Genomic DNA, 25211 nt, shown 5'->3' with positions numbered 1-25211 from the left:
ATCCTGTATGGAGCCAGCCTTGACCCACAATCCCATTTTTAGGAATCCATCTCAAAGACTATCTGGAAAAATACAGAAAAGTGTTAGCAGAAGGCTCCTCATTGAGTTATTGATGTAATATAGCAAATCACAGGAATCCACCCATGTCATTGCAGTTCAGTAAAGGACACCACTTCTCTGACACTGCTCAAAGCCAGCTGCTAAAAGAGGAGCAGAGAAGTCCATGTGTTCACCTAAGAAGGGAACAGGTTGTGACTGGGAAGAGGGAAGAGGTTGTGACTGGATATATTTCACTTAGCTAAGGGGAAAAAAGAAGAGTCCATTAAAACAATCAAATGTTTCCTCTAAGGGAATGCAGGCAAGAGGGTAGAGGGCACAGGGATAAAAGCTAGACTTCCCCAAAACATCTTCTTTCATGGATTTGATTCTGTAATTATAAGCTATAAAAAATAAAGACAAATATAAATAAAAAACTTGGAAGAAAAAAAATAATGCAATGCCTAAAAACTGAAAGCAAAAGAAAATCACACTCATGAAGATGGCTATTATTTTTAATTTTTTAAAGTTTATTTATTTAGAGAGAGAGAAAGCATGAGTGTGGGAGAAGGAGAGAAACAGAATCCCAAGCAGGCTCTGAACTGTCAGCCTAGAGCCCTATGTGGGGCTCCACCTCACGTGAGATCATGACCTGAATGGAAGTTGGACCCTCAACCAACTAAGGCATGCATTTTTCCTTATTTTTAAAACTTAAACCAATGTTGGTGAGGATGTGGAGAAATCGGAACCCTTGTGGTCTGCTGGTGGAAATGTAAAGTGCAGCAGCCACTGTGGAACAGAGTAGAGCAGGTCCTCAGAAAATCAAACACAGTACTACTAATCGAGCAATTCCACTTCTGTGTACACACCCAAAAGAAGTGAAAGCAGAGACTCAAATATTTGTTCACAGAAGCATTATTTACCACAACCACAGGGTGGAAACAACCCAAATGGCCATCTATGCATGAATGAATAAACAAAATGGTTAGCAACAAAATGTTATAATGAATGGCTAAACAAAATGTTTACACAATTAAAAGTATTAAAGGGGGGGCACCTGGGTGGCTCAGTCCGTTAAGCGCTGGACTCGATTTCTTGCCATGATCTCAAGGTTAGTGGGTTTGAGTCTGCGTTGGGCTCTGTGCTGACAGTGTGGAGCCTGCTTGGGATTCTCTCTCTCTGCCCCTCCCCCACGCGTGCTCGCTCGCTCGCTCTCTCTCTCTCTCTCTCTCTCTCCCTCTCTCTCTCAAAATAAAATTCTTTTAAAAGTAAGGTATGAGAGGGACACCTGGTTGGCTGAGTTAAGCACAGGACTCTTGATTTAAGCTAACATCATCCGTAGTCTCACAGTTGGTGAGTTTGAGCCCTGTGACTGGCTGTGTGTTGACTGTGCAGAGCCTGCTTGGAATTCTCTCTCCCTCTCTCTCTCTCTCTCTCTCTCTAAAAATAGATAAATAAATTTAAAAAATTAAAAATAAATTAAAAAAAATAAGCCATCGTTTGAGAATATCTTTACAACTCCTAGGCAAGTGTCAAACACAACCAAGCCACCCAGGCACCCCAAGAATGAAATCCATTTAGGACACAGCACGTTAAGTCTTAAATTTGATAGAATTTTATACACAGGATTACATAAACAAATTTAACTCCCAAAAGACTAAAAAAACACCCACAAATCAATAAGAAAACGATTATTTGGAGGCCACAGCAAAAACCTGTGTGCCGCGCCGGCAACAAGGAGATACACGGAACAATTTTACTACCAAAAAATGTAACGGGTAAAAGTAGGGCAAAATGAAACTCAAGGTTCATCATTTCCACTAAGCAGAGCATTTCACATGAGTAAAAAGACGAGTTCTCACAAAGACTGCAGTGGTGAGCTGCACGTACACTGCCAGCAGGGCTGGGACTCCCGGAAAGCGGGGCGGACCACAGGAGAGGAATGCCCGAACCCGCACCAAGAAGAACCGACCCTGAAAAAAAAACAAGAGGTACTGTGGGGAACTAAATCACCCCCAAGCAGCCGGGCCAGAGGAACCACGGATCTCCACGGAGAGGACTTGACCGGCCTGCTCCCCCAACCCCCAGGCTACTAGCAGGGAAAAAGCAAGTTTAGCAAAAGATACTGGCCAACTTCCGAGTTGGCTCAGGCGTGGCAGCAGGGGCTGCAGGAAAGGGGACCCCTCCCGGGAGCTCCTTGGTGCGAGCCAGCCCAAGGCGCCGGTGTCAGACGAGGACGCACCCTGCTCACTCCCGAGTCGCGGGCTCCGCGGAGAGGCGCCCGGGACAGCCTCTGCAAACTTAAGCACCGCCTGGAAGGCCCAGCACCCTCTGCGCCGGAGGTGCCAGGGCCGCTGGGCCGAGCGACACATTACACCCCCCACCCCAGGAGTCTCCCCTCGGCCTCCCCCCAGGCGCCCAGAAACCACACAGGAGACAGAAGTGCTTAGTGCTTGTGGCCACGGCCGGCATGATGCGCGTTAGGCGGGCAGCAGGCCGCGCGCGCGCAGTTGGAGCAGCGGGGACAGAGTGTAGCGCAAACCGCGGAAGGCTGCGTCCAAGTCGAAGCGCGGGAGCCCCCCGCGGAGGGCGGAGGGGTTCACCAGCATCAGGCAGAGCATAGGCAGCGCCAGGAAACCAAGCGGGAGCAACAGCAGCGTCTGCAGCGCGCCCAGACCCCACAGCCTGCGGACCCAAGGACGGACGGATAGACGGGCAGTGGCGGGCAAGACGCCCAGCGCGCCCGCCGCCTGCCACTGGCTCACCTGAGGCCCGCTCCGCAGGTGCCGCCGAAAAGCCGCCTCTCCTACGGAAAGACGGAGCAGCGTCCAGCTCAGCGCCGGAGCGGAGGGCGCCGCGAGGTCCGGGTCTCTCAAGGAGCGGGAGGGAATCGTAGGGGACCAGTCTCCCGCAGGGCGGGTACGGGGGTTGCGATTCCGTCGGGGGGCGGGCCCTCGAGGGCAGGTGGGACCCCGTGGGTGTGGGTATCTCCCATGTGTTGGGTCCCGACTCCAGCGCGCCCCGCCCAGGGCCCGCGCTCACACAGTCAGCTTTGGCCACCTCTTCCATGAGCGAGCCCGCGCAGTCCTGCATCCGTCGAGGCTGGGAGTCGCACCTGCCGGGAAGGGCATCGAGGTGGACGATCTGCCTCGGTTCCACAGCCACCCCACCTTACCCCCACAGTCCTGAACCCCTTACAGTTCCCGGCCGCCCCTCGAGGCGTCCAGCGTAGCCGCCGCCTCCATCACCTTTCCCTGCAGCTCCTGGACGGGGAGGGAGTAAGGCCCCAGGACTCGCAGAGGAGATCTGGGGGTGGGGTGGGGCGGGGAGAGAGAGGAGCAGCTCTGGGGGTGGAGGAGTGGGAGCCACAGTGGAGTCGGAGGTGAGCTGCTCTTGGGACTGAGGGGGGTCGTACCTGCAGGACTCCGCTCTGCTCCTGAAAGCTGGCCCAAGCCTCCTCCGTCCGCTGCACGCCCTGGGATGTGGGGGGCCCTGATGAGACTTGGGATAATAACCCCTCTCCATCCTGCACCTGCCCAGGCTCCACCCACACTCGAAACCGACACTCTCCCTCAAACCCCAGCTTCGCTCGCACCTGCCGCAGGCCCTCGGCCTGCTTGGCGTGCTTGGCCTCCACCACCTCCAGTTGTTTCTTCCGACGGATCCAAGGAATGTCAGGAGCCCAGCACTCCCGGAACCCCACCCACGCGTCCTCTTGGCCCACCCCCGCCCCTCAGGGAGCTGCTCGCACCGCCGCTCCGGCATTGGGGGCCCCACCCAAACACCTGCAAAGCCATCAGTTGGGTCCCGAGTTGCTGTTCTGCGCGCTGTTGACTCAGTTGTTCCCCTCCGTAGTAGAAGAGCTAGGGATGGGTCTTGTGAGGACGGGTTTTGCGGGGCTTCAAGGGGTAGGGGATGTCCTTAAAGGCCGGGACAGGGTAAAAACCGGGGCGAGGACTACAACGGGACTTCCTAGGGAAAGCTAGAGACCAAGGCCGCCTCCTGACTGTACCTGACTTGACAGCTCCTCCCACTGCTCCTGCAACTGCCGGTTGTGTTGCTCCTGTGGATAGGGTTGAGGGGGGCAGTCTGGGCCTCTCAGAGACCCCAGGCTCCGCTGCTGGCCCTACCCCAGTCGGGGCGGGGTCCCAGCATCGGAACGGCCCCAAACTGGGTCCGGACCCTGCCCGGGTCCTATTTAGGGCCCCGCCCTCTCCGCAGGCATAGCCCCAGTCGAGGCCCAGGCCCCACCAAGTCTTGCTTGTGCTGCTCCGCCGCTTCCAGCAGCGCGCGCGCGCGCTCCGCGCGCTCCCGCGCCGCCTCGCGCGCCTCCCCTCTCTGGGCCCGCGCCGCCTGGCTTCGCTTCCGCTGTAGGCTGCAGAGGGGAAACTGAGGCGGTGCCACCGAGGGAGGCGGCGGGTGTTCAGACTCCCGCAACCGCCGGGAAAGGCCAGTTACTAGTGAGGCTGAGGAAGCCCGCGCCGGGTCGCCGCACCCTCCCCTTCGTGGGTCCCCTGAGTAGATCTTCCAGGTCCCGCCGGCTTAGAGCGGAGGTTCGGGCCCTGCGGGGAGGCGTAACCGACGGGCCGGCCAGCCGCTCTGCCCAGGCCTGGGTGCCACCACCCGTAGTACTGACCCTCGCGCGCCCGCCTCGTCCCCATTGAGCCCCGCTTCCCTCGCACCTGCGCTCACGCTCCCGCAGGTCCTGCAGGCGCCCGGTGAGGCTCTCGCTCTCGGCCTCAAGCCCCCGCACTAGCTCCTCCAGCTCCTGCTTCCGTAGTCGCCCGTCGCGGTTGTCCTTCTGCAGCTGCAGCAGCAGCTCTTGTGACTCGGCCATGGTTTAGGGGCTCTGCCCCGCCGCCGCCGCCGCCGCCGCCGCCGCTGCTCGCCTAGGGAATCCGGCACGCGACCGGCGTCACAATGGGCGACAGGGGGCGCCCGAGCACAGCGCACCCTCCAACGCCCCCCACCCCCCCCCCACCCCCGCCCCGCCCAGAGCCGCGGTAGACTAGGGTCAGGCAGGATCACGCTTCGTCCCTCACGCAAAAAATGTTATGCAAGAGCCAAGATCGGATCAGTAAGTTTAATAAAATACTAATACCTAATGCAGAATAATGGAGACAACATTGGTTCCCCAATTGAAGATGGAACTTGCAAACTGGTCAGTTTTTCCTGTGGAAAAGACTTGGAAATATATATCAGGATCCATCAGATCTTTTGACCCAATTATTCCACTCCTGAAAATTTGGGGAATAATTAAAAAAGAAAAAACACTAGGCATTAAATGGTTCGTTAAAGGCTTTACAGTAATCACAAAAAGGAAACTTGTAATCATTAGTGTTCTGTTTAAAAATTAGGTGGCATGTCTAGAGATATCTCATCTAGTGAAAAAATATGATTTAGGACTTATGCTAAAATAACTATGATTACCAGGTAAATGGGCAAGATCTTTAAAGGAAGAAGGAGAAGATGTTCTTAAAAGGAAGAAGGTTGAAGTTCCAACTCTTGATTTTGGGCTCAGGTCGTGATCCCAGGGTCATGGGGTAGAGGCCTGCGTTGGGCTCCACGCCGAAGTGTGGAGCCTACTTGGGATTCTCTCTCTCTCCTTTTGCCCCTCTCCCCTGCTCATTTGTGCTCTAACATAAAATTAAAACAAATATTTTTAGGGGCGCCTGGGTGGCTCAGTCGGTTGAGCATCTGACTTCAGCTCAGGTCATGATCTCACAGCTTGTGAGTTCAAGCCCCGCGTAGGGCTCTATGCTGACAGCTCGGAGCCTGGATTCAATTCTGTGTCTCCCTCTCTCTCTGCCCCTAACTCACTTGCATCCTGTCTCTGTCCCTCTCAAAAATAAACAAACATTAAAAAAAATATTTTTTTTAACTTTTAAAAATGTAAAAGAATACAAAATCAAAAGTTCTTTTGCATGGCATACAAAGTCTCAGGACAGGTGCTGGAGAAGAGAGCCGAGTCTCAGGTGCTGTTCGAAGATGGGCACCTGGCCACCAGTTCTGACCAGTGCCAACCTGCCCTATAGCTTGCTTGCCAGGAAAGGCGTCCAGGACTCTCCCGAAGCCAGGCTCATTCAGGGGGAGGGGAATGGCCCATGATCCCAAGGACTCACCCAAGGGAAGCAGGTCTTGGCTTCCTGGTTAAAGCCCCTTCCCTGCACCGGGTTCCCTCATCTCCGGCCCCTCTCACTACAGCTGTTCCTCTTCCATCCCCTCTCTCCCTCGGAGATGTCACACAGTGTCCTGCAGTTGAGCCCTCCCCATGTGGTGATGCCCATTTGCCACCCTGAGGGGTGACCCCCTCCCCATGCACCCTCACCGGGAGGTTCACCACCAACACTGCCCCCATGGCCCCCCCCCAGGTAGTCCTGCCCCCTCTCCTCCAGCTGTTGTCCTAGAAACCTTGATGTTCTTGATGTCCTAGAAACCTGATTCATTGACCTCTCTCACCCTCCCTCCAGCCTATCCCCAAATCCTGGGGCCTGCTGCATGGCAAATTACTGCCCTGTCCGTCCACTTCCACTGTGATGAGCCACCTACCTCATCAGTGCTGTTATGAAGAATAAAGAAGCTGATGTTTGCAAAGCCCTTAGAACACATCTGGCACTAGTAAGTGACACAGAAACCCTTGTTAAATAAGTTTAAATAAAAAACAAGTTTCCAATTTCTGACCTCTTTTAAACATGTTCAATGCTATTCCTCCAGGCTGGATCATTCCAAAACTTCCTAAGTAGTCAGCCTGCTCCCACCTCATCTACCCACAGCAACCAGGGGTCAACTGCTCCCCCCCTGCCTCCAACACATGCATACACACACACTCTCAGCTCTCTGGCAGCTTCCCACAAGTCCATGCCCTCACGGTGCTCAGCCTAGCCTGTTCTTCCAGGCAACCGGCCTCAGAGCCCAGGAATCTGTCCCCTACTGCTCCTTAGACTCACCTACCTACCACAGGGCCTTTGCACCTGCTCTTCCCCCTGCCCAGCCCTTTCCTCATGTCCTTCAACCCTCCCCGCAATTCCAGCTTCTTAAGAAAGCCTTTCTTGGCGACCCCACCCCAAATCACAACCTCCTACAGCACTTTTCCTGTGTCTACCCAGCATGGGTACCCACCTACAATCTGTACTGTGTCCTGCACTGGAATAGGAGCACAGCTAGGACAGGGCCTGGCACACAGAGTTGTTGAATGGGCATGTGGACAGGCCGTCTCCACTGCAGAGATGTGGCATCTTGTCCAAGAGCGTAGGCCACAAACCAGCCATGACCCTGAAGAGCTGTGGCCCCAAACCACGTCCTTCCTCTGACCCCACAGCCTGCCCCTTGCTCATTTGCCAAAACCTGCCACACCCCTAGGCCTGCCTCTGCTTCCCTGAAAGGACACCCCTGGACCCTGGTGCCCCTGCCATTTTCCCGACCTGGCTGGGTCAGCTGCCTGGCACTGCAGCAGAGCAATAGCCCCAGCAGTACCTTGTGTCTCCTACCAAAGGACAGAGGCTGGTGAGCAGCTGCCTCCCTTGAGCTGCTCTTGAATGCTGCCGTCTGTGTTCCCCTAAGTGGACAGGCTATGTAGGGACATGGGAAGGTGAGATCCCAGGGGTTTTGCTGACAGTCCACTAGCATGAGCCAAGAAAGGGGACTGAAGACAGCGACGTTCACCTCCAGAGGCACACAGCCTGGAGACTCCCACTGCAGGCCTGCCTGGGGTTCTGGGAACTCACCAACCGGGCTCCTGGTGCCTCCTGTCACTCCAAGATGGAAGCCACCACTTCTCCCTCACCCCCTCCATGGCTACCGCAGGCCCCTGGTGGCCACAACCAACTGTTCCACACACCTCTGCAGTAGCCTGTGGCCAAGGCGACAGTGCAATATGGACATGGGACAAGAAAGCTTGATGAGGAAGGTGGGGTGAGGGCAGGGAAGGCAGCCACCAAAGGGCCCCAGGACGGAGCCTCACCAGCTCCCCAGGTGGCCTGCTGTGGATGAGACGCCTTCACTGCAGGACATAGGGGCCCAGCAGGTGCCTGCTGAGGGCAGAGAGGATCTGAGTGAGCAAGGGCCTGGGCGCTGGGCTTACTGCCCGAAGAAGGAAAGGCAGACACTGAGGCCAGGAGGCCAAGCTTGCAGAGCCTGTGGTGTGGACAGAGGGCTGCCTGGCACCTTTGCGGCCACCTAAAGCTGCACATGGCACACCTCTGTTATGGGTTGAGTTATGGCCCCCAGAATCCCTAAGCTTGGAAGACCCAGCACCTCAGAATGTGACTGTATTTGGAGATGGAGGTCTTTAGAGGGGTAATTAGGTTAACATGAGGCTGTTAGGGTGTCCCCTAAGCCAATCTGACTGGGATCCTTATAAGAGGAAACGTGGACACAGACACTCACAGAGGGAGGACAGCCATCTACAAGCCAAGGAGAGAGGCCTCAGGAGAAACCAACTCTGTTGAGACATGGATTCAGGCCTCCAGCCTCCAGGACCGTGAGAAATTACTGTTCAGCTCTGGTTTCTGTGGTGCTCTGTTATGACAACCTGAGCATGCGCATACACCCCTTTCCCTCTCCTGAGGATGGGCCAGGCCCACCGGTGGACAGAATGCTGGGGGTGGCCCCCCAAGCGCAGGGCCCACTTGGGGAGGCAATGGCAATGGTGGGAAGGTACACATTGCCGCAACACCCTGGGATCAGCCCAACTGTTTGATTTGGCTTTGGAGGTCCTTCCCCGCCTGGCTAGAGTCTGGGTGCCACCCTCCCCCACCACACACATCTCTCTGGCCACAAGAAAATTGCTTCAGTTCCAAAAATACACTGACTCCTCCTCCTGGCCTTCATATATACTGTTGTGTCTGCCTGGGACACTCCCCCTAGCCCCCCACTGCCATTGCTTCTGGTTGCAGTCCCCTTCCAAGTGGCCTGACCCTCTCGAGAGCTACAGAAGCCTCCTGTGGACATCGTCCCCCTCCCTTGTGAGTTCTGGGACGTGTTTCATCTCAGGTGATCCAGGGGCAGTACTACCATTTACCCCCAGGGTTGAGTTAACGCAAGAGCTAGTGCTGCTGAGCACTTGGTACAGTGCTGGCTATGGAGGACTCGGGTTAGCATTAGTTTTTTTTTTTTTTTTTTTTTTTTTTCAACGTTTATTTATTTTTGGGACAGAGAGAGACAGAGCATGAACGGGGGAGGGGCAGAGAGAGAGGGAGACACAGAATCGGAAACAGGCTCCAGGCTCGGAGCCATCAGCCCAGAGCCTGACGCGGGGCTCGAACTCACGGACCGCGAGATCGTGACCTGGCTGAAGTCGGACGCTTAACCGACTGCGCCACCCAGGCGCCCCAGCATTAGTTTTTATCTGCCTGTCGCCTTCACATGACTCAAGGATCCAAGAGGTCAGGGGCCATGTCCATGCACCGTCAATGAACCCAGGACTCTGGGCCCAACACACAGTCTACTGTCCTGGGCTCCTCAGATGTCACATGGATGCACACCCACCTGACAGAGAGAAGCCAATGGTGACATTCCGTTGGTGCCGGCCCTGATCTCACACCAGGGATGCCTGCAGGTGGCAACCAGCTTTGTCGCCTGTGGCCAGAAAGAAGGGCTGAACATGAAATAGGTTAACACCAAGACTGTTGACATTTCCTAAACTCACTGGTCAGTGGCATTAGCAGAGACCAGTGCAGTGGGGAGGGGAGCTGCTTGCTCTCCTCCCAGAAGGCCAAGTGCCCAGGACAGGGGGTTCTTTATGGCTGGGCAGTAACTGGTAAGACTTCCAGCATCCCTGCCTCCTACACTGCCTGATGCTGAGGAAGACAGCCTGGGCCCCGAGGGTGGGTCAGCCTCCTATGCTGATGCCAAGGCCTGCCCAGCTTGCCTTTCCCAAGAATCAGACCTTTTCTCTCTGCCTATCTGGTTTCTACAGCATAGAGGCCATCTTTCAGCTTCTTGTAGGCAGAGGACAATCTGGGGCACGTGGCTACCTGTTCTCCCAGGGAGCCTGTGCTGACCACACTCCTCCAGCCAGCTGCTAGGTGACTGCCCTCCTTAGCGTGAGGTTTGTGTAGGTTCCAGGTTTAGGAAGGGTCCCCCACTGCCTCCCAGCAGGCTCCTTCCTCTTCAAGGCCCAGGGCTGTAGGAGGGCAGAGGCCAGCCTGTGCCAAGGGGGTGGTCAGAGCAGATTTGGTGCCAGGCCACTTTAGTGTAGGTCTCACACGTTCTCGTTCAGAGTGGATGTGCATATTACCTGCAGAGGACATGCAGAAGCACAGGTGGCACTTTGGAATCACCAACAGTAACATTTCACAGCACACCTGAGACTCTAATGACACACCCTGGCTTTTACCAGGTTTGAAGAATGAACCATTCAAAAGTTTCCTGTACATTTGGTGTGCAACTTAGCAAATGCTCTCGTAGAAAGTCTTGTGGGAAACATTTCTTGAAATATTTAGCATCCAGGATACTTCCTCATGCACGAAAGTGGAAACAGCCTCTAGTTCACTCTTCCTGACCTTTTCCCCTCCCTCTTGTTTAGGCACACAGAGCCAACTAGCACGCTCAGTCACATCTTCTGGCCTAATGGCAACAGAGTAGTTTTTCCTCCCTCTTTGTTCCTTTTTTCGGCTCATTCTCGACTACAAAGAATTCCTTTACTGCCATCTACCTCAAATGGCTTTTGAAAAGAGGCATGTTTTAAAGCAAACACTCCAGGGGCTCCTGGGTGGTTCAGTCAGTTAAGCGTCCGATTCAGCTCAGGTCATGATCTCGCAGTCTGTGGGTTCGAGCCCTGTGTCAGGCTCTGTGCTGATAGCTCAGAGCCTGGAGCCTGCTTCGGATCCTGTGTCTCCCTCTCTCTCTGCCCCTCCCATGCTCATGCTCTGTCTCTGTCTCTTAAAAATAAATAAAAGTAAAAAATAAAAAAGTTTAAAAACACGTTTTAAAAAAATAATAAACCAAACACTTTATGGAAGGGAACAGTGATACCTACAGCTCAGAACCTGTCTTTGATCTCTAACCATGGAACGACTCCCCAGCCTGGCCCTGTCTTAGAGTCTGCCTGCAATAGAGTATTTCGTCTCACCTTTCACCATTCTCTAGAATGTTCTTCAAGCCCCTAGTGCTAAGAATCTCCAGTTTGGCAGAAGGCTCTGTCAGAAGTGCCACTGCCAGCTCAGTGTCTCATCTCCCTCCATTCCACACATCTTAGGTAACTATTGGATTGATTCCAAGCTGCTTTTTCAGGTTTCATTTTTTAAAATGTTTATTTATTTTTGAGAGAGAGACAGAATCTGAGGCAGGCTCCAGGCTCTTAGCTGTCAGCACAGAGTCTGATACGGGGCTTGAACTCATGGACCATGAGATCATGACCTCAGCTGAAGTCGGATGCTCAAATGACTGAGCCACCCAGGCACCCCTAGGGTCTCATTCTTGAATATCAGAGCCTGCTAAGGTCACCCAACATTTGAAGAAAGCCTTTAAAATTACATTTTTTAAGTATAAAAACTAAGCTAAAGTGGCGATCTAAAAAGGAACTAGACACTATGCAAGGAACAGAAGAAAATGTAAAAAAAATTAAATTTTCCTTAGAGATTACATCTATGAAAAGAGAACAAAATGCAATAAGCAAAGCACAAACACAAGAAAGGAAATTCAAAATAATTGCTGACACGTTTTAAAAATCAGTAAGTTTACTGAAGGGAATGGGTCTCCAGAATGAAACCAATCCACCAAGTGCCCAACCTAATGAATGAACAAACCATCTAGAATAAAGAGACAATACTAGAAGTTTCCAGAGAAGGTTACATACAAAGGGAACTGGACTTCTCATCACACTGGAAGGTAGAAGCCAATGAAGCAACACTTGCAAATTCAACAGGAAAATGAAATCCAACCTACAATTCTATTCCCAGCCAAACTATCAATTCTGAGTAGTTTAAAAGCATTTTCAACATTCAGCTTCAAAAACCTACCTCCCATGTGTTCTTTCTCAGGATGTACCAGATAAAACATCCTACCTACACAGGAGGTAACCTGAGAAAACAACACATGGGATCCAGAAAAGTGGGCTTCCAGTGCAGGAAAAAAAGCAAGAGAACTCCTGCCAAATTGGTGCAGGAAAACATCAGGTTCCAGAAGAATGTCCCTTGAGGGAAAAAGAATAGACAGCATCTGATTCTGTGGAAAGCTGTACTGGGAAGCATTTCAGAGTTAAAGGGTGGAGGAAGATGGAGACACAAATCAATCTGAGTAACTGAAAACATAATTAACCTCAAGAAGAACAAAAGATTGTACAAAAAGATGCACTACACCACTTGGTTCAGCAATAAACAAATACATGGTGATAATAACAAGTATGGATTCAGAAATTGCACACTGAACCAGTTTTATTTATTTAATTAATTTATTCATTTATTTATGAGAAAGAGAGAGAGAATGGGGGAGGGGCAGAGAGAGGAGGAGACACAGAACTTGAAGTGGGCTCCAAGCTCTGAGCTTTCAGCACAGAGCCCAACGTGGGGCTCAAGCTCATGAACCATGAGATCATGACCTGAGCCGAAGTCAGATGCTTAACCTACTGAGCCACCCAGGCGCCCCTGCACCAGTTCTTATAAATGAAGTTAAATGAAACTTAGCCATGCCCACCTCCTTATGTTGTTAGTGGGAGCTTTTGCACAGTGACAGCAGGGTTGAGAAGTCATTGTAGAGACTGTATGGCCCACAAAGGCTAAAATAGTTACTATCTGGCTGCTTTACAGAAGTTTGCCAACCCCTAGATTAAACTAAACTATCTGGGGGAATTTAAGGGAAGGGGAAGAGGGTATAAATGCACTAAGCTGAACTAAAATCCCCATCTATAGGTCCCAACTCTGAAAAGGATGAGTTAAGACAGCAGTATAAGCCTACTATTAAGAAATGTGGAGATAAATGCATAAATGATGCTACAAATTAGAAGTGGGGGTCTGCATACATTGTGATGGGGTTAAGGGAACAAAAGACTATTTTTTTGTTTGTTTTAAGCCTTTTTCTTTTTTTTTTTTTTTTAGTAATCTCTACACCCAACATGGGGCTCAAACTCACAATCCCGAGATCATGAGTCACATGCTCTTCCAACTGAGCCAGCCCAGGCACCCGTGTTAAGCCTTTTAAAGAAGCTTTTGATTATTTAAACTATGTTCAGTTAGTACGTGGAAAAAAAAACAAAAACAAATTTTATTTTATTTTATTTTATTTTATTTTATTTTATTTTATTTTATTATTTATGGGGCGCCTGGGTAACTCAGTCGGTTAAGCGTCGACTTCAGCTCAGGTCATGATCTCACCGCTCGTGAGTTCAAGTCCCAAGTGGGGCTCTGTGATAACAGCTCAGAGCCTGGAGCCTGTTTAGGATTCTGTGTTTCCATCTCTCTCTGCCCCTCCCCTGCTCGTGCTTTCTCAAAATAAACAAACATTAAAGAAAATAACAAAATTTGGGGTTCCTGGGTGGCTCAGTTGGTTAAGCATCCAACTTCAGCTCAGATCATGATCTCACAGTTCGTGAGTTCAAGCCCCACGTCGGGCTCTGTGCTGACAGCTCAGAGCCTGGAGCCTGCTTCAGATTCTGTGTCTCCCTCTCTCTCTGTTCCTCCCCCACTCACACTTTGTCTCTCTCTCTCAAAAATAAAGATTTTAGGGGCGCCTGGGTGGCGCAGTCGGTTAAGCGTCCAACTTCAGCCAGGTCACGATCTCGCGGTCCGTGAGTTCGAGCCCCGCGTCGGGCTCTGGGCTGATGGCTCGGAGCCTGGAGCCTGTTTCCGATTCTGTGTCTCCCTCTCTCTCTGCCCCTCCCCCGTTCATGCTCTGTCTCTCTCTGTCCCAAAAATAAATAAAAAACGTTGAAAAAAAAAATAAAGATTTTAAACAATTAAAAATAAATAAAATAATAAAGTTTATTTAGAGAGCGTGCACGTGCACAAGCAGGGGAGGGGCAAGAGAAGACACAGAATCCCAAGCAGGCTCCATACCATCAGCACAGAGCCCATTCTGGGGCTTGAACCCACGAACTGTGAGACCATGACCTGAGCCGAGATCAAGAGTTGGCACTTAACCAACTGAGCCACCCAGGTGCCCCATGAATTTTAAAAGAATTGAACAGGGGCGCCTGGGTGGCGCAGTCGGTTAAGCGTCCGACTTCAGCCAGGTCGCGATCTCGCGGTCCGTGAGTTCGAGCCCCGCGTCAGGCTCTGGGCTGATGGCTCGGAGCCTGGAGCCTGTTTCCGATTCTGTGTCTCCCTCTCTCTCTGTCCCTCCCCTGTTCATGCTCTGTCTCTCTCTGTCCCAAAAATAAATAAAAACGTTGAAAAAAAATTAAAAAAAAAATAAATAAAAGAATTGAACAGTTGGCACCGGCTGGCTCAGTTGGTAGAACATTCATCTCTTGATCTCAGGGTTAAGTTCGAGCCCTATGTTGGGTGTAGAGATTACTTAAAAACAAATGTAAAAAACACACTTGAAAGAAGAAATAAAAATAATTCAATGGAGCTTACCATGGTTTAGAGCAGCAATGTCCGTATTCTTCTGGAGTTTTGGGGTCTGAGGTCATCCACTGCTGACCTGGAGCCACTTGGACATCTAAAGTCCAATCAGGGGTCTAAGCTGGCTGACCACCTTCCTGGCCCCAGCCCTGCCCCTCCTACTGGATCTTCACTCATTCTGGGATTCCCCTCTGGTAGCTGGGACAATCCACCAGGGAACTGGAACTACTGTCTCTGCCCCTGGAAACTTAAGACTATCTTTTCCTTCCTCCCCCCTTTACCCTAAGCAGGAATCAGGAGCAGTGTGCAGTAGAGAGCCCTTGTCTTGCCCCAGCATGACTCTGTTGCTCCAACAGGTGGTCCTGGGCCCAAGCCAGACCTCCCTTCATCCAGGCCACCAGGTCCCTGTCCCTATCTACATATCCACTGCTTCCTGAACAGGCTAACTCAGGCCAACACTGCCCAAAAGGATGTTGACCCTAGGGTGCTGGTTCCCTGGTCCACAGCCCAACCCCAGGATGCACACACATGGCCAAGTGAGATTCCAGCCCCTGGGGCCATTTCACCTGAAACCCGCCCTTAGGACAATAGTGGGCAGATGGCCCATCCCAGCTCCCACCCTCCTAGGTCTTGCAAGTGCTGGACACAGGAAAGCAGTGTGTCATTTAGCAGAAGAGAACAGGCACAGAACACAGAGGCCCCATACAAGATAGTTTTCAATCAAGCTTTTAATGAAAAGATCATAAAATAACAGTTTCTCATCACTGTACATTAAGACTGCACGCTTCTGAATGGAGAGATCAGTCGTCGGTGAATTGCTTTTTCTATGACACTTGTGGGCTGCGTACCTGCAGCTCTGACCTGAATTTATCCAAACTCTCAAAGGAAGTGACCTCGATGCGAAGACGGATAGCGGCGGTGGCCAGTACAGGAGTGCGATCACGGTGCCCCTCCCCCTTCCGGGAAGGAAATAAGAGTAGGACGTGATCCCGCTTCTCCGATTAAACAAAACGGCTATAACCCCATCCCTCCCCCTCCCCCTCGAGGTATTTGCGAATGGGCAGGTGCCCAACCTGGGGTCCCCCAAGGGGGGAGGGGGAAAACAAGTGATGGGTGGGATACAGAGAGGCTCCCCTCAGCACCTGGCCCCACGGGGCCCCACCAAGTGGAGGGGGGGAGCCCTGGGGAACCTCCCTGCCCCAAGTGAGGTCTGTTATGCAGCATTTTTGAGGTCAATAAATTACAGCAATAAATAGCAAGGTGAGGTAGGGGGAGGGGTTCCCGGTAGAAAAATTAAAGTGGGTGACTGAAGCTGGCAGGGGAGAAGCGTCCTAGGAACGGGGGCCTGGGCAGCCTCCATTCCCACAGCGAACCTCCACCCCCTGATCTGGAATGTCACACTGAGGCTGAGTAGGTCCCTCTCTCCATCCTAGCACTCCTGGCATCAGTTCACAGGTTCAGTAATGTCTGCCCCAACGTGACTCTGGCGAAGAGCAAGGGCCTTGGTCCCTTCTAGGGGTACAACAGGGCTGAGATCCCTGGTCTGTTCTCTGGAGGCCCGGTGCCTCTGCTTTCCTCCCCAAGCCAAGGGGGTGGACGGATGCAGCCCCCCCCCCCTTCCCTGAGCCCTACCCTCCTGGCTGCCCAGGCCTCCCCCACTCAGGACGGCTGTGGGGAGGGCGGTAGGGTCTGCCTGCCCAGCCAGCCCGGCCCAGATCGCACTCCTGCACGCGGTCCAGTCCAGTGAATACTGACGGGGTGGGGGTGGGAGCATAGCGGGGCAGCCCAGCGCCCCCGAGTGGTGACGAGCGGGAAATACACACACAAGGCTGCGTGAGGTTCCAAGTCAGTCTGGGTCCGAATTATTCATTTCACAGGCTGAGGTGTATGGCTATGCTGCGAGTCTCTGAGATTCTTCTTTGCTTAAAGGTTCATCTTCTCTTTTTTACCTTTTTTGCAATCCTGGAGGAGCCCTTGCGATGGCTCGGTCTGGTGGGAGCGAGCGGTGGCGGAGCCGGCCGCTCACTCGCCCCAAGTCTGAGAAATAAATACATTCATCACTGCACAAACATATTGATACAAAAACAACACTGTTCAGAGTGTTTGCACCGTCCGTGTTGGTAAGGACCAGCCCAGGAAGCACCCCCCCACTGCCGGGGGTGGGAGTGTCCCCTGGGGGTGGGGACCCACTGGAGTTAACGGAGCTGTGCAAAGATCCCGGCTTTTTGGCTTGAGAGGGACCCTCACATCAACCCACCACGAGGGTCACGGGCAGAGTGGGGGACCCTCCATCCTGGGGCCCAACCCCAGACTCGGGTCCTGTGGCCAGAGCTGATGGCCACCCCCTGCTGTGCCAGCTAGCCAGGACCTCTGAGGTCTGGCCAGGAGGCCTGGGGGGCAGTCAGCATCGGCCCAAGCTCTTTGGTGCCAGCTGGGCTTTGAGAGGCCTCAGGCTGGGGAGGAGGGCTCAGGTGAATCTGGGGGGCCTCCAGGCCTGCCCCTCTGCCCGTGAGCCAACTCAGAAGGGCCTCCAGCGGAAGGTGGGGATTCACTGGGACTAGCCTTACAGCTGCTGAGGTCTGAAACTGTAAAAGTTTATGTAAACAATGAGATAAATATATTAGTATCTTTTTTTTTCTGAGCCCATTGAGGTTCCATACTCATTCAAAATGTGCTTTGGTTTAAAAAATAGGTTTTGTGAATTTGGGTATGAGCTTTTTTTTTTTTTTTTTTTTTTTTTTGTTTATCCTCTCTTTCCTACATGACATCTGCTATTTTCTGTTTCCTGTTTCTCCGAAACATTCAGGAATTAAGTGACTAAAGCAGAGAACTGTAAGCCGCCCTTGGCCTCCAACGGCCTAATTTCCTTGTGAGGCTCTTAACACATTTCCACACACACATTCGCAAGCACACACTCCACATGAAATCAAAGGAAAAAGAAAACAAAACCAAGTGTTGTGTTAGTCCCACCCCACCCCACAAACCCTTAAAATCTTAAATAGGAAACTAGTGTTTTGCTTTCTTGTTAAAATACAGAAAAGGCTCGATACAATACTCAGGTGGGTACAATACTATGTCGCACGAACGTCGTTGAGTGAGGGGCCTTTGCGCCCAGTCCCTGAAGCTCTGCAAATGAATTACCTACTCTCACGGGTCACCTCATGGATGCGGCTGCCCACGGCCCGAGAGGCCACACACAGGCCAGGCGCACATAAAACTCCCGTGTGGTACAGACTTTGTGTCGTGTGGCTTAAGTGCTGATGGAGTGGGGTGGGGTCGGGAGGGCAGAGGGGCCTGGAAAGCACCGTGCCTCCTCACCTGACTTGTGGGAACACAAGACACTAGGTCTAGTGCTCTGTTTCCCACCCATAGGGAAGAAGATCCAGCTTGGGGCTGGGGGTGCCTTGAGATGCGCTCAGCCAGAAGCCCTCACTTGCAAAACACACCCTTCACCATTCGGGTCCCTGAACTCAGGCTGTTTTCAGCTGGAGGGTCTCTGGAGGGGTGAGGGTGGAGGATGACTCTGGAATTTTTTGGTCTGAATGTAAAGTAGAAAGGAAAAAAAAAAGAAAAGCATGAAGCAAAATGAAGATAAAGCTGCTGGCCTAATCCTGTGGCTCCAGTCAGCTGAGGACAGTGGGACCAACGGCGACCTTGGTCTGGCCTTGTGAGCCCGACTCCCAGCCCATGGAGAGGTCCTGTGGCGGGTAGAGAAACCCCAAGGTGAGGGTTGAGGGGTAAAGGGTGGGACTCCAGACAGGGCTGAGTGGGTGGCAGCCAGCCTCTTGCCAAAGCAGCCAGGACTGCTCAGAGAAGGTGCCAAAGCAGGGTAGGTAACCTCTCCCTGTCCCCAAGGAGGGTATACATCGCTTTGGCCAGTGCCTCCCTAAGCCTCTGCACTGGCTGGGAGGGGTTGCTGCTCTCCCAAGTCCCAGCTCTTGCAGGCCCAGGAGACAGGATGGAGGGGGGGGCTCACTTCCACCTCATCCTGGCCCTGGCAGGGAACTGCAGGGAGCTGGCTCCAGGCCCCGATCTCCCATGGGGCTGGAGCACTCACCTGCCTCACCCAGCCCCAGATCAGAGGCACACACGCAGGCTCCCTGACGCTTCACAACGGACTCAGAACACCCACAGGGTGGACACAGCTAGCCGCATGCTCTGGGGGTAAAGACACATGCGAGCTGACTCAGCAGCTGCAGGAGCTCCCCTCTAAGAGCACTGGGGGTGGAGGGCCCAGTAGGGCCACCTGGGCCAGGCAGAGCCTGGCTCACTCAAACGCGCGTCTTCCTATGCACACTAACAGGAGGAAAACAAGTGTCACGGCCTCAACTGCCAGTCACCAACGTACTGTTCTCATGAATTCAAGAGGTAGCAAAAGGTCAGAAGTCTCTCCACCTTGATTGGGAAGGAAGGAAGGAAAGCGCAATATCTGTCCACACGCACCAAGCACACTACACACACACACACACACACACACACACACACACACACACACACACACAAAATGAAAAAGAAGAGTACCGACGGCTCTGGCATTGAGTCCAGCCTCCCCCCTCCCCCCACAAGTCCCAGACCTTCCAGTTCAAACATTCACATAAACATTACACTGGTTTTTCTCTTAATAAAAAAGAAGTACCTCTAAACAAAGAATATTCCTCGGAAACTATAGGTAAATCACTCTCTCTCCTGAGGCAGCCGAGGCGGGGCTCGGGGCCCAGGGAAGCCTTTGGCCTAGAAGGGCTTCTGGGGCCTGGAGGGGTGGGCGCCCCTCAGCCGGGGCGGGGGCAGGAGGGCAGCTGCCCCTGTACATTCAGTCTGCAGACCCAGGCTCAGCCCCGAGGGGCCGGGAGGAAAATAAACTCTTGTTAGTTTTGGTTTAAAAAACAAAATTCAAAAAGAAAAAAGGAACAGATCAGTAGGAATAACAGCAACCTAGGCCCAGAGGGCTCTTTAGCTGTGGAGAGGTAGGCGGTGGGGGCCCCCCTGACTGTCCCAGCGCCAGTGAGCAGTGACCCCTGGCTCCAGGAAGGGGGGCTCTGTCCCCTCCCCTCCAGCACCATTCCCCGAAGAGCCAGGGTGGCCCGCACACAGACAAGCACTCGTGCATGCACACAGACACCGCCCCTGGCCACGGGGCAGCCCTGCTCCTCCCCAGCAGAGGGAGGCCCCCACTGCCCCCTGCTCTGACCCGGCCTGCGGGAAAGGGGCCAGATCCCAGCAAGACCCCCATGACCCACTCCCATGGGCCCCGCAGTGGCCGTCTCGGGGAGCCAGAGGCCTGGGCGGAATCGGGAGGTAGACTGCACACCAGCAATGCACATGCGGAGCTTGGGCCCATCGGCTTCCCTCCTCTCTCTTCCCTTGGTACAGACTGTCCATTAAAGCTCTGGGTGTGGGGGGGGCTGGCTGGAGGTGCCACCAGGAGCTACCCCTGTGGGACCTGGGGGTCCTGGCCCCTCCTGCCTGGCCTCCGTGCTTCTTTCTTCCTTCCGTTGGCTCCCGAGGGCGAGTCTGCAGAGGGCACCCTTGGGCCGGGGAGAAGGGTCTTTGGCTTCTAGGAGCTAGGAGGGGGAAGTATGCATGCGCAAGTGGCTGATGAGGTTGCGCTGCTGGGTGAACTTGCCTCCGCAGAGCTGGCACTCATAGGGCTTCTCGCCTGAGTGCACGCGCATGTGCTCAGTGAGGCGGTACTGGCGGGTGAAGCGCATGCCACACTCATCGCAGGCAAAGGGCTTCAGGCCCAGGTGGCTCCGCATGTGACGTGTCATGGTGCCGCGCTGGGTGAACATTTTGCCGCAGATGTTGCAGGGGAAGGGCCGAGTCAGCCAGTGTGTCTTCTCGTGCTGCCGCAACGTGGCAGGGTCCTTGTAGGTCTTCTCGCAGACGGAGCACTTGAAGGGCCGGGGCTCAGCAGCATAGGCCGCGCTGGGCGCCGACAGGTCCTCAGCCTCCTCCTCAGCGCCCCCGCTGCCTGTCTCATAAGCACCCTCCTCCTTGATGAACAGCTCCTCCTCTGTGTGTGTCTCCACGTGGGCATTGAGCTGCTCAGAGCTGGGGAAGCCTTTGGCGCAGGGGATGCACACATACAGGTTGTCCCCATAGGACACCGTCTCATAGCCCTCCTGCCGGTACATGTAGTGGGTACCAGCATGGCCGCTGCCCCCCTCGCTCCCGCTCTGCCCGCTGTCCTCACTTCCATCCTTGCCATTCTCCTCCTCCTCCTTGCAGGAGTACGGGGGCTCCGTGTAAGGCCCACTGGGGCCACCCCCCGCAACGCTGCTGGCCAGGATGCCATTGGGAACCCTGTCCCCTAGCCCCTCACCCTCTTCCCCCGGGCAAGGGCCCTTGGGCCCCGCTTCCCTCCGCTCAAAGGGGGACCCCACCATAGGCTCCTTCTTGCTCCATTCCTTCTTGCGGGCTGAGTGCCGCAGGCTCTTCCGGGGCTGCCCACCAGGCCCCTCCAGCAGACTCAGGTGGTTATCCTCAGACCCCTCCAGATCCATGGGCTCATTGGGGGTGCCCCCCAGCTCAGCATAAGAGGCACTGTTGGCAACAGGAGGGGCAGAGGCTGAGAGGGGCGAGCCATGCTGACTGTCACTCAGCTGGGCCGGGTCTTCCGGGGTCAGGGGGGGACCGGGGGTAGCAGGGGGCAGGGGAGGGCTCTTCTTGGACAGGTCCAGGCCCAGCTCCTGCTCGCAGCCCCCACTGCTCCCATTGGTGCTGCAGCTGCCCAGGCCAGCCTCCCCACTGGTGGGACAGACGGCCCGGCTCAGGCCATGCACGCCCTCCTGGCTTGAGCCTCCGAGGAAGAGCTCGTCATCCGAGCCTTTGGCCTGGGGGAGCTCCTGGGGGGTGTGGGCCCCCTTGCGTCCGTCCATGAGCCCCGGATACCGTGCCTGGATGACAGAGGCTGTGGACAGCCGCTGGCTGCGGGGAGGCCTCCCCATGCCGGTGGCACTCACCCGTCCGGAGCCAAAGGGCTTGCCGGCTCGCTTGAGTTTACGACGGCAGAGGGCTGCCAACTCGGGCAGCTGGAGGTAGCTGGCGGCAGTGAGGAGAGTGCTGAAATTGGGCTCAGCTGGCTGGTCGCTGGGCAGCAGCTTGCCCGTGTAGATGAAGTCCAGGATCTGCTGGAACACCGTGGAGCTGACCATGTCCGTGTCCAGGTTGATGAGGTTATCGTGCAGGACTAGGGACTTGAAGTAGATGCTGCTGGCAGCCAGAACATTCTTGTGGGCCCGAAAGATGGAGTTCTCCACCATGATGATGACATCACACAGAAAGCCCTTTGTCCTCTGCTGGTTCAGCTGCAACAAGAGCTGCTTGGAGTGGCTGGGCAGCTCCATGTCGGGCCCCATGTCCCCTCGCCCTGCCCACGCGTACCACCTGTGGGCAAGAACACATGGGGCATTAACCACCTGGGAGCCTCATCCAAGGGCTTGGAGACAATGTGGGGTTGCAGTGGTGCTCAGGGGGCCTCACTGGCACAGTACCCAAGCAGGGAACTCACACTACCCATTGGGGCTCATGCTGCCTGAAAAGAGACACTGGCACTGGCCCCATTTGCACCAATGAGAAAAACAGAAACAGAGGACAATGAGGGTCACATGATGCTAAGCAGAGACAATCGGATATGAATTTGGTTCCACAACCCAGGGTACCGTCTCCACACTAAAGTCGACCACATGCCCACAGGGGACTTAAAAATGACCAGCAGGGGACTGTGAGGTACTGGGAAGCAGTGGGGAATGAAATGAGCAGAAGCTCCCGGGCAGGCTCACTTCCCACATGGGCATATAACTTCCTGGTTTTTAGGGCAAACTAGAAATTAAGTTTGCCAGGCTAAACCTCCCAATGTCAAATAAAGGTTCTTTTTCCTATGCAGCCGCCACCTGTGACCTCTGCTCTGCCCTGAGTGCCTCTCAAACAACCCTAGTGGCTTCCCAAACTTACAGGTTTGTCAACGTCACATTCCTGCCTTCAGACACTGCAGCCCAGCCAGAGTCCCTTGCCAATGCCTGCTCCCAGCTCAGGAGGGCCCTGAGCACCCCAGCCTGGGTCGCTAGGTGCTGAGCAGAAAAGGTGGCCTGGCCAAGCCTCTGGCACCACTGGGGCCCTGGGAACGGCAGCCAGCTGGCCTTGTCAGCCTGGTACAGTCACTGATGTCATTAAGTAATAGACACACAGAAACCTCTGACCTCCCCGAGAATCCTGCAGGTGGGCTTTGTAAGAGCATGCACATGGTCTCTGGGAGCAGTAATGCTCTGACCATGCACCCACCCAAATGAGCAGCAGGACCCAAGGCACAAAGTGTGGCTCCATGCTCCCTCTGGCCCCTCACACAGGCAACTCTGTGCCATGCAGTTGACAAATGTGCTTTCACGTCTCCAAAAGTAACTGACTGCTCTGAGCCTCACCCTACCCAGGACCTCCCAGCTTCTACCAGTGTACCCAACCCAGTTCTGCCTCCCTTAGGGCAGAGCCTGAAGGGATCACGCCCATGCTGGCTTTCTGTAACACAAACACTTCCCACTCCCAGTTACCCCACACCTGCTCTGATAGACGGAAACTCTAATAACCATGCACATCCCAAAGAAGGCCTTGGAACTCACCATGAACACACATGGGTAGACAGAGCCACAAGCTAGCACTCAGGGCCTGATAGGAGCAGCAAGCACGGGCTCAGCCAACCCAGCCAACCCAGCCTTATAAGACCGTTCAGCTGGGGCTCAGAGGCTAGAGCCCAGGTCCCAAGAGAACCTACCCTCTGTCACTCCCTGCTCCTCAGCCAGCCAGTCAGGGACAAAGAGCTCAAGGCACAGCTTCCACACTGGCAGGGACACCCAGCCCCAGGGAAATGTGGTGTCAGCCCCACCAGCACCCAGGATGCCTGGTGCTCCCAGACTGGCAAGGGGCAGGCCAAGGGCAGGAGGTCCCGTCCTCCAAGAGCATGTGAGCCACAGCAGCCCCTCCTCTGCAGGCTGAGAACAGTGGGCCCCAACCTCCCCTCCATGCACCCCAGCACTGCATACACACAAAGGACCAGGCTGAGAACTGCAAGGCTGTGTGGGCCGCCCAAAAAGCCTTCCCCCATGTCTCCCCCTCCCTCCATCCTGCCAGTTCCCTGTCCCCAGCCTACCGTAGTGCCAGGGGCCCAGAAACCATGTGAGCAGCAGCCAGCGGGGGTGGCCTCCTTGAGCGCGTGGCCTCCCTGGGGGTGCATCAATGCCTGGTCACCTGGGGAGGAGAAGATGGACAGGGTCACCCATATATACACCAGCAAGGGAGGGAAGGAGGAACAGTGAAGGAGAAGGCACCTGGTGGCCCTGGAGCCCTTATTCCCAGGAAAGTCTGGGGTCTCTCTGGGTGGGACATAAGGGGCAGCCAGGCAGAGGACGGAGGCCACAGTGCCCAGCAGTCAGGCCTGGTGGCAGGGAAGGTCACAGGTCTGGAGAGCTCACCAGGGCTGCACCCTCCTCCCACCCAAGAGATTTAGGGTACTCTAAGGGGCCACCTAGGCCTGTCAGGGAGCTGGTGGCAGGCGCGTAATTCCTCTGTAATTCCAGGCGGGCAGGCGTGGTGGCAGGAGGCCTGGGCAAGGCCCTTCCCAGGCTGGCCACATTTACATAACAAAAGGTCAAAATTGGAGGCCCTGGTGCAATGGGCTATTTATAAGAACCAGTCTCAACCGCTTCTGGCTCTCCTGCCTCCTTCCCTTCCTGATCTGTTCTTGCCACCCCCCCCCCACCCCCCAGAGGACCCAGCCCCCTCCTGCCCAGCCCAGCCTGACCACATGGCCTCCCCTTGCAGGAGTTTCTGCAAGACAGGCCTTTCAATACCAGCCCGCCAGAGCAGCTGGCAGCTGCAGCCAGATGCGGAGGGGCTCCCGCTCCCCACTCCCACCCCCCAGAGCTGCAGATCCCTAGGATCCTGAGGTTCTGGCTTTTTGCACCCAACTCAGGCAGGTCTGGGCTCCCTTGGAATGGAGCCAGGGGTGGGGGTGGAGGCCTGCAGCAGCCCTAGGCCCATCCCTGCCTGCCCTTCCCCCACCCCCTGGGCCAGGGAGGCTCAGCAGGTCCCTCAGGAATGTGACCAGACCCGGGGTGCGGGGTGGCTGGGAGGCCTCAGCTCCAGCCTACCAGCTGTCTCTCTGGCCCCTAGGACAGCTCCCCTCTCACGGGGTAGCCCAGGGGTGTGGGGGAAATGGAGAGGGGGGGATGGTTGGTCCAGGAACCTACCCATGGCCCAGAGGGCAGCAGAACCAGCTCCGTAGGTCCAGAGGCCTGAGGGCATCTACATTTAATTAAGGTGGCCTGGGCCCCTTGCCTGTGTAAAGAGTTCAGGCTCCCCTGCTGGGTGTTACCAGAAATGGCCAGCACAGAATAGAGCCCAGCCTTGGGAAGGGGGCAGAGACCACCTGGGCGCTGGTGAGAGCAGCCCTGAAAAATGGACAGGGAGCCACAGCGATATGTTCGAGCCAACCAGACACCCACCATACAGCCTTGTGCCACTGCCTGCTCCCCACCAGATCTCAGGGCAACCCAAGCCCTGCTGAGGCATCCACACAGTGGCCTCCGCTTCACTATGTGCCAGGCCCTGCAACTAGGGATTACTTGCCCTTGTGGGAGATCAGTCCAACTACAGAAAACCAGGCAGAGAGCAGGCAGCAAAACA

General features: G+C 54.6%; 2 protein-coding genes across 3 annotated transcripts; both read right to left on the bottom strand.

Moving 5' to 3' along the window:
- Nucleotides 1-2516: 2516 nt before the first annotated feature.
- Nucleotides 2517-4873, bottom strand: TMEM191C (transmembrane protein 191C). 2 transcript variants are annotated; one of them, XM_030336939.1, is made up of 10 exons: nucleotides 4719-4873; nucleotides 4288-4411; nucleotides 4049-4099; nucleotides 3822-3899; nucleotides 3632-3688; nucleotides 3452-3511; nucleotides 3235-3299; nucleotides 3079-3151; nucleotides 2802-2842; nucleotides 2517-2721 (listed from the first exon to the last, which is right to left on the bottom strand). In XM_030336939.1, exons 1-10 carry the CDS (start codon nucleotides 4871-4873, stop codon nucleotides 2517-2519), a joined length of 909 nt encoding a protein of 302 aa, XP_030192799.1. The 2 variants fall into 2 exon arrangements, 1 of the variants encoding a protein (XP_030192799.1); XR_004344311.1 differs by lacking the exons at nucleotides 2517-2721; nucleotides 2802-2842; nucleotides 3235-3299; ... (2 more) ...; nucleotides 4288-4411; nucleotides 4719-4873 and having other exon boundaries at nucleotides 3093-3151; nucleotides 3632-3710.
- Nucleotides 4874-15250: 10377 nt separating this feature from the next.
- HIC2 (HIC ZBTB transcriptional repressor 2) lies at nucleotides 15251-24072 on the bottom strand. Its single transcript, XM_032595406.1, has 2 exons — nucleotides 23677-24072; nucleotides 15251-21923 (listed from the first exon to the last, which is right to left on the bottom strand). Exons 1-2 carry the CDS (start codon nucleotides 23700-23702, stop codon nucleotides 20099-20101), a joined length of 1851 nt encoding a protein of 616 aa, XP_032451297.1. The 5' UTR covers nucleotides 23703-24072; the 3' UTR covers nucleotides 15251-20098.
- Nucleotides 24073-25211: the final 1139 nt, after the last annotated feature.

This window comes from Lynx canadensis, chromosome D3 (assembly GCF_007474595.2).
Source record: "Lynx canadensis isolate LIC74 chromosome D3, mLynCan4.pri.v2, whole genome shotgun sequence".
Classification (NCBI taxonomy): Eukaryota; Metazoa; Chordata; class Mammalia; order Carnivora; family Felidae; genus Lynx; species Lynx canadensis.
This window is presented reverse-complemented; position numbering and strand designations above follow the sequence as displayed.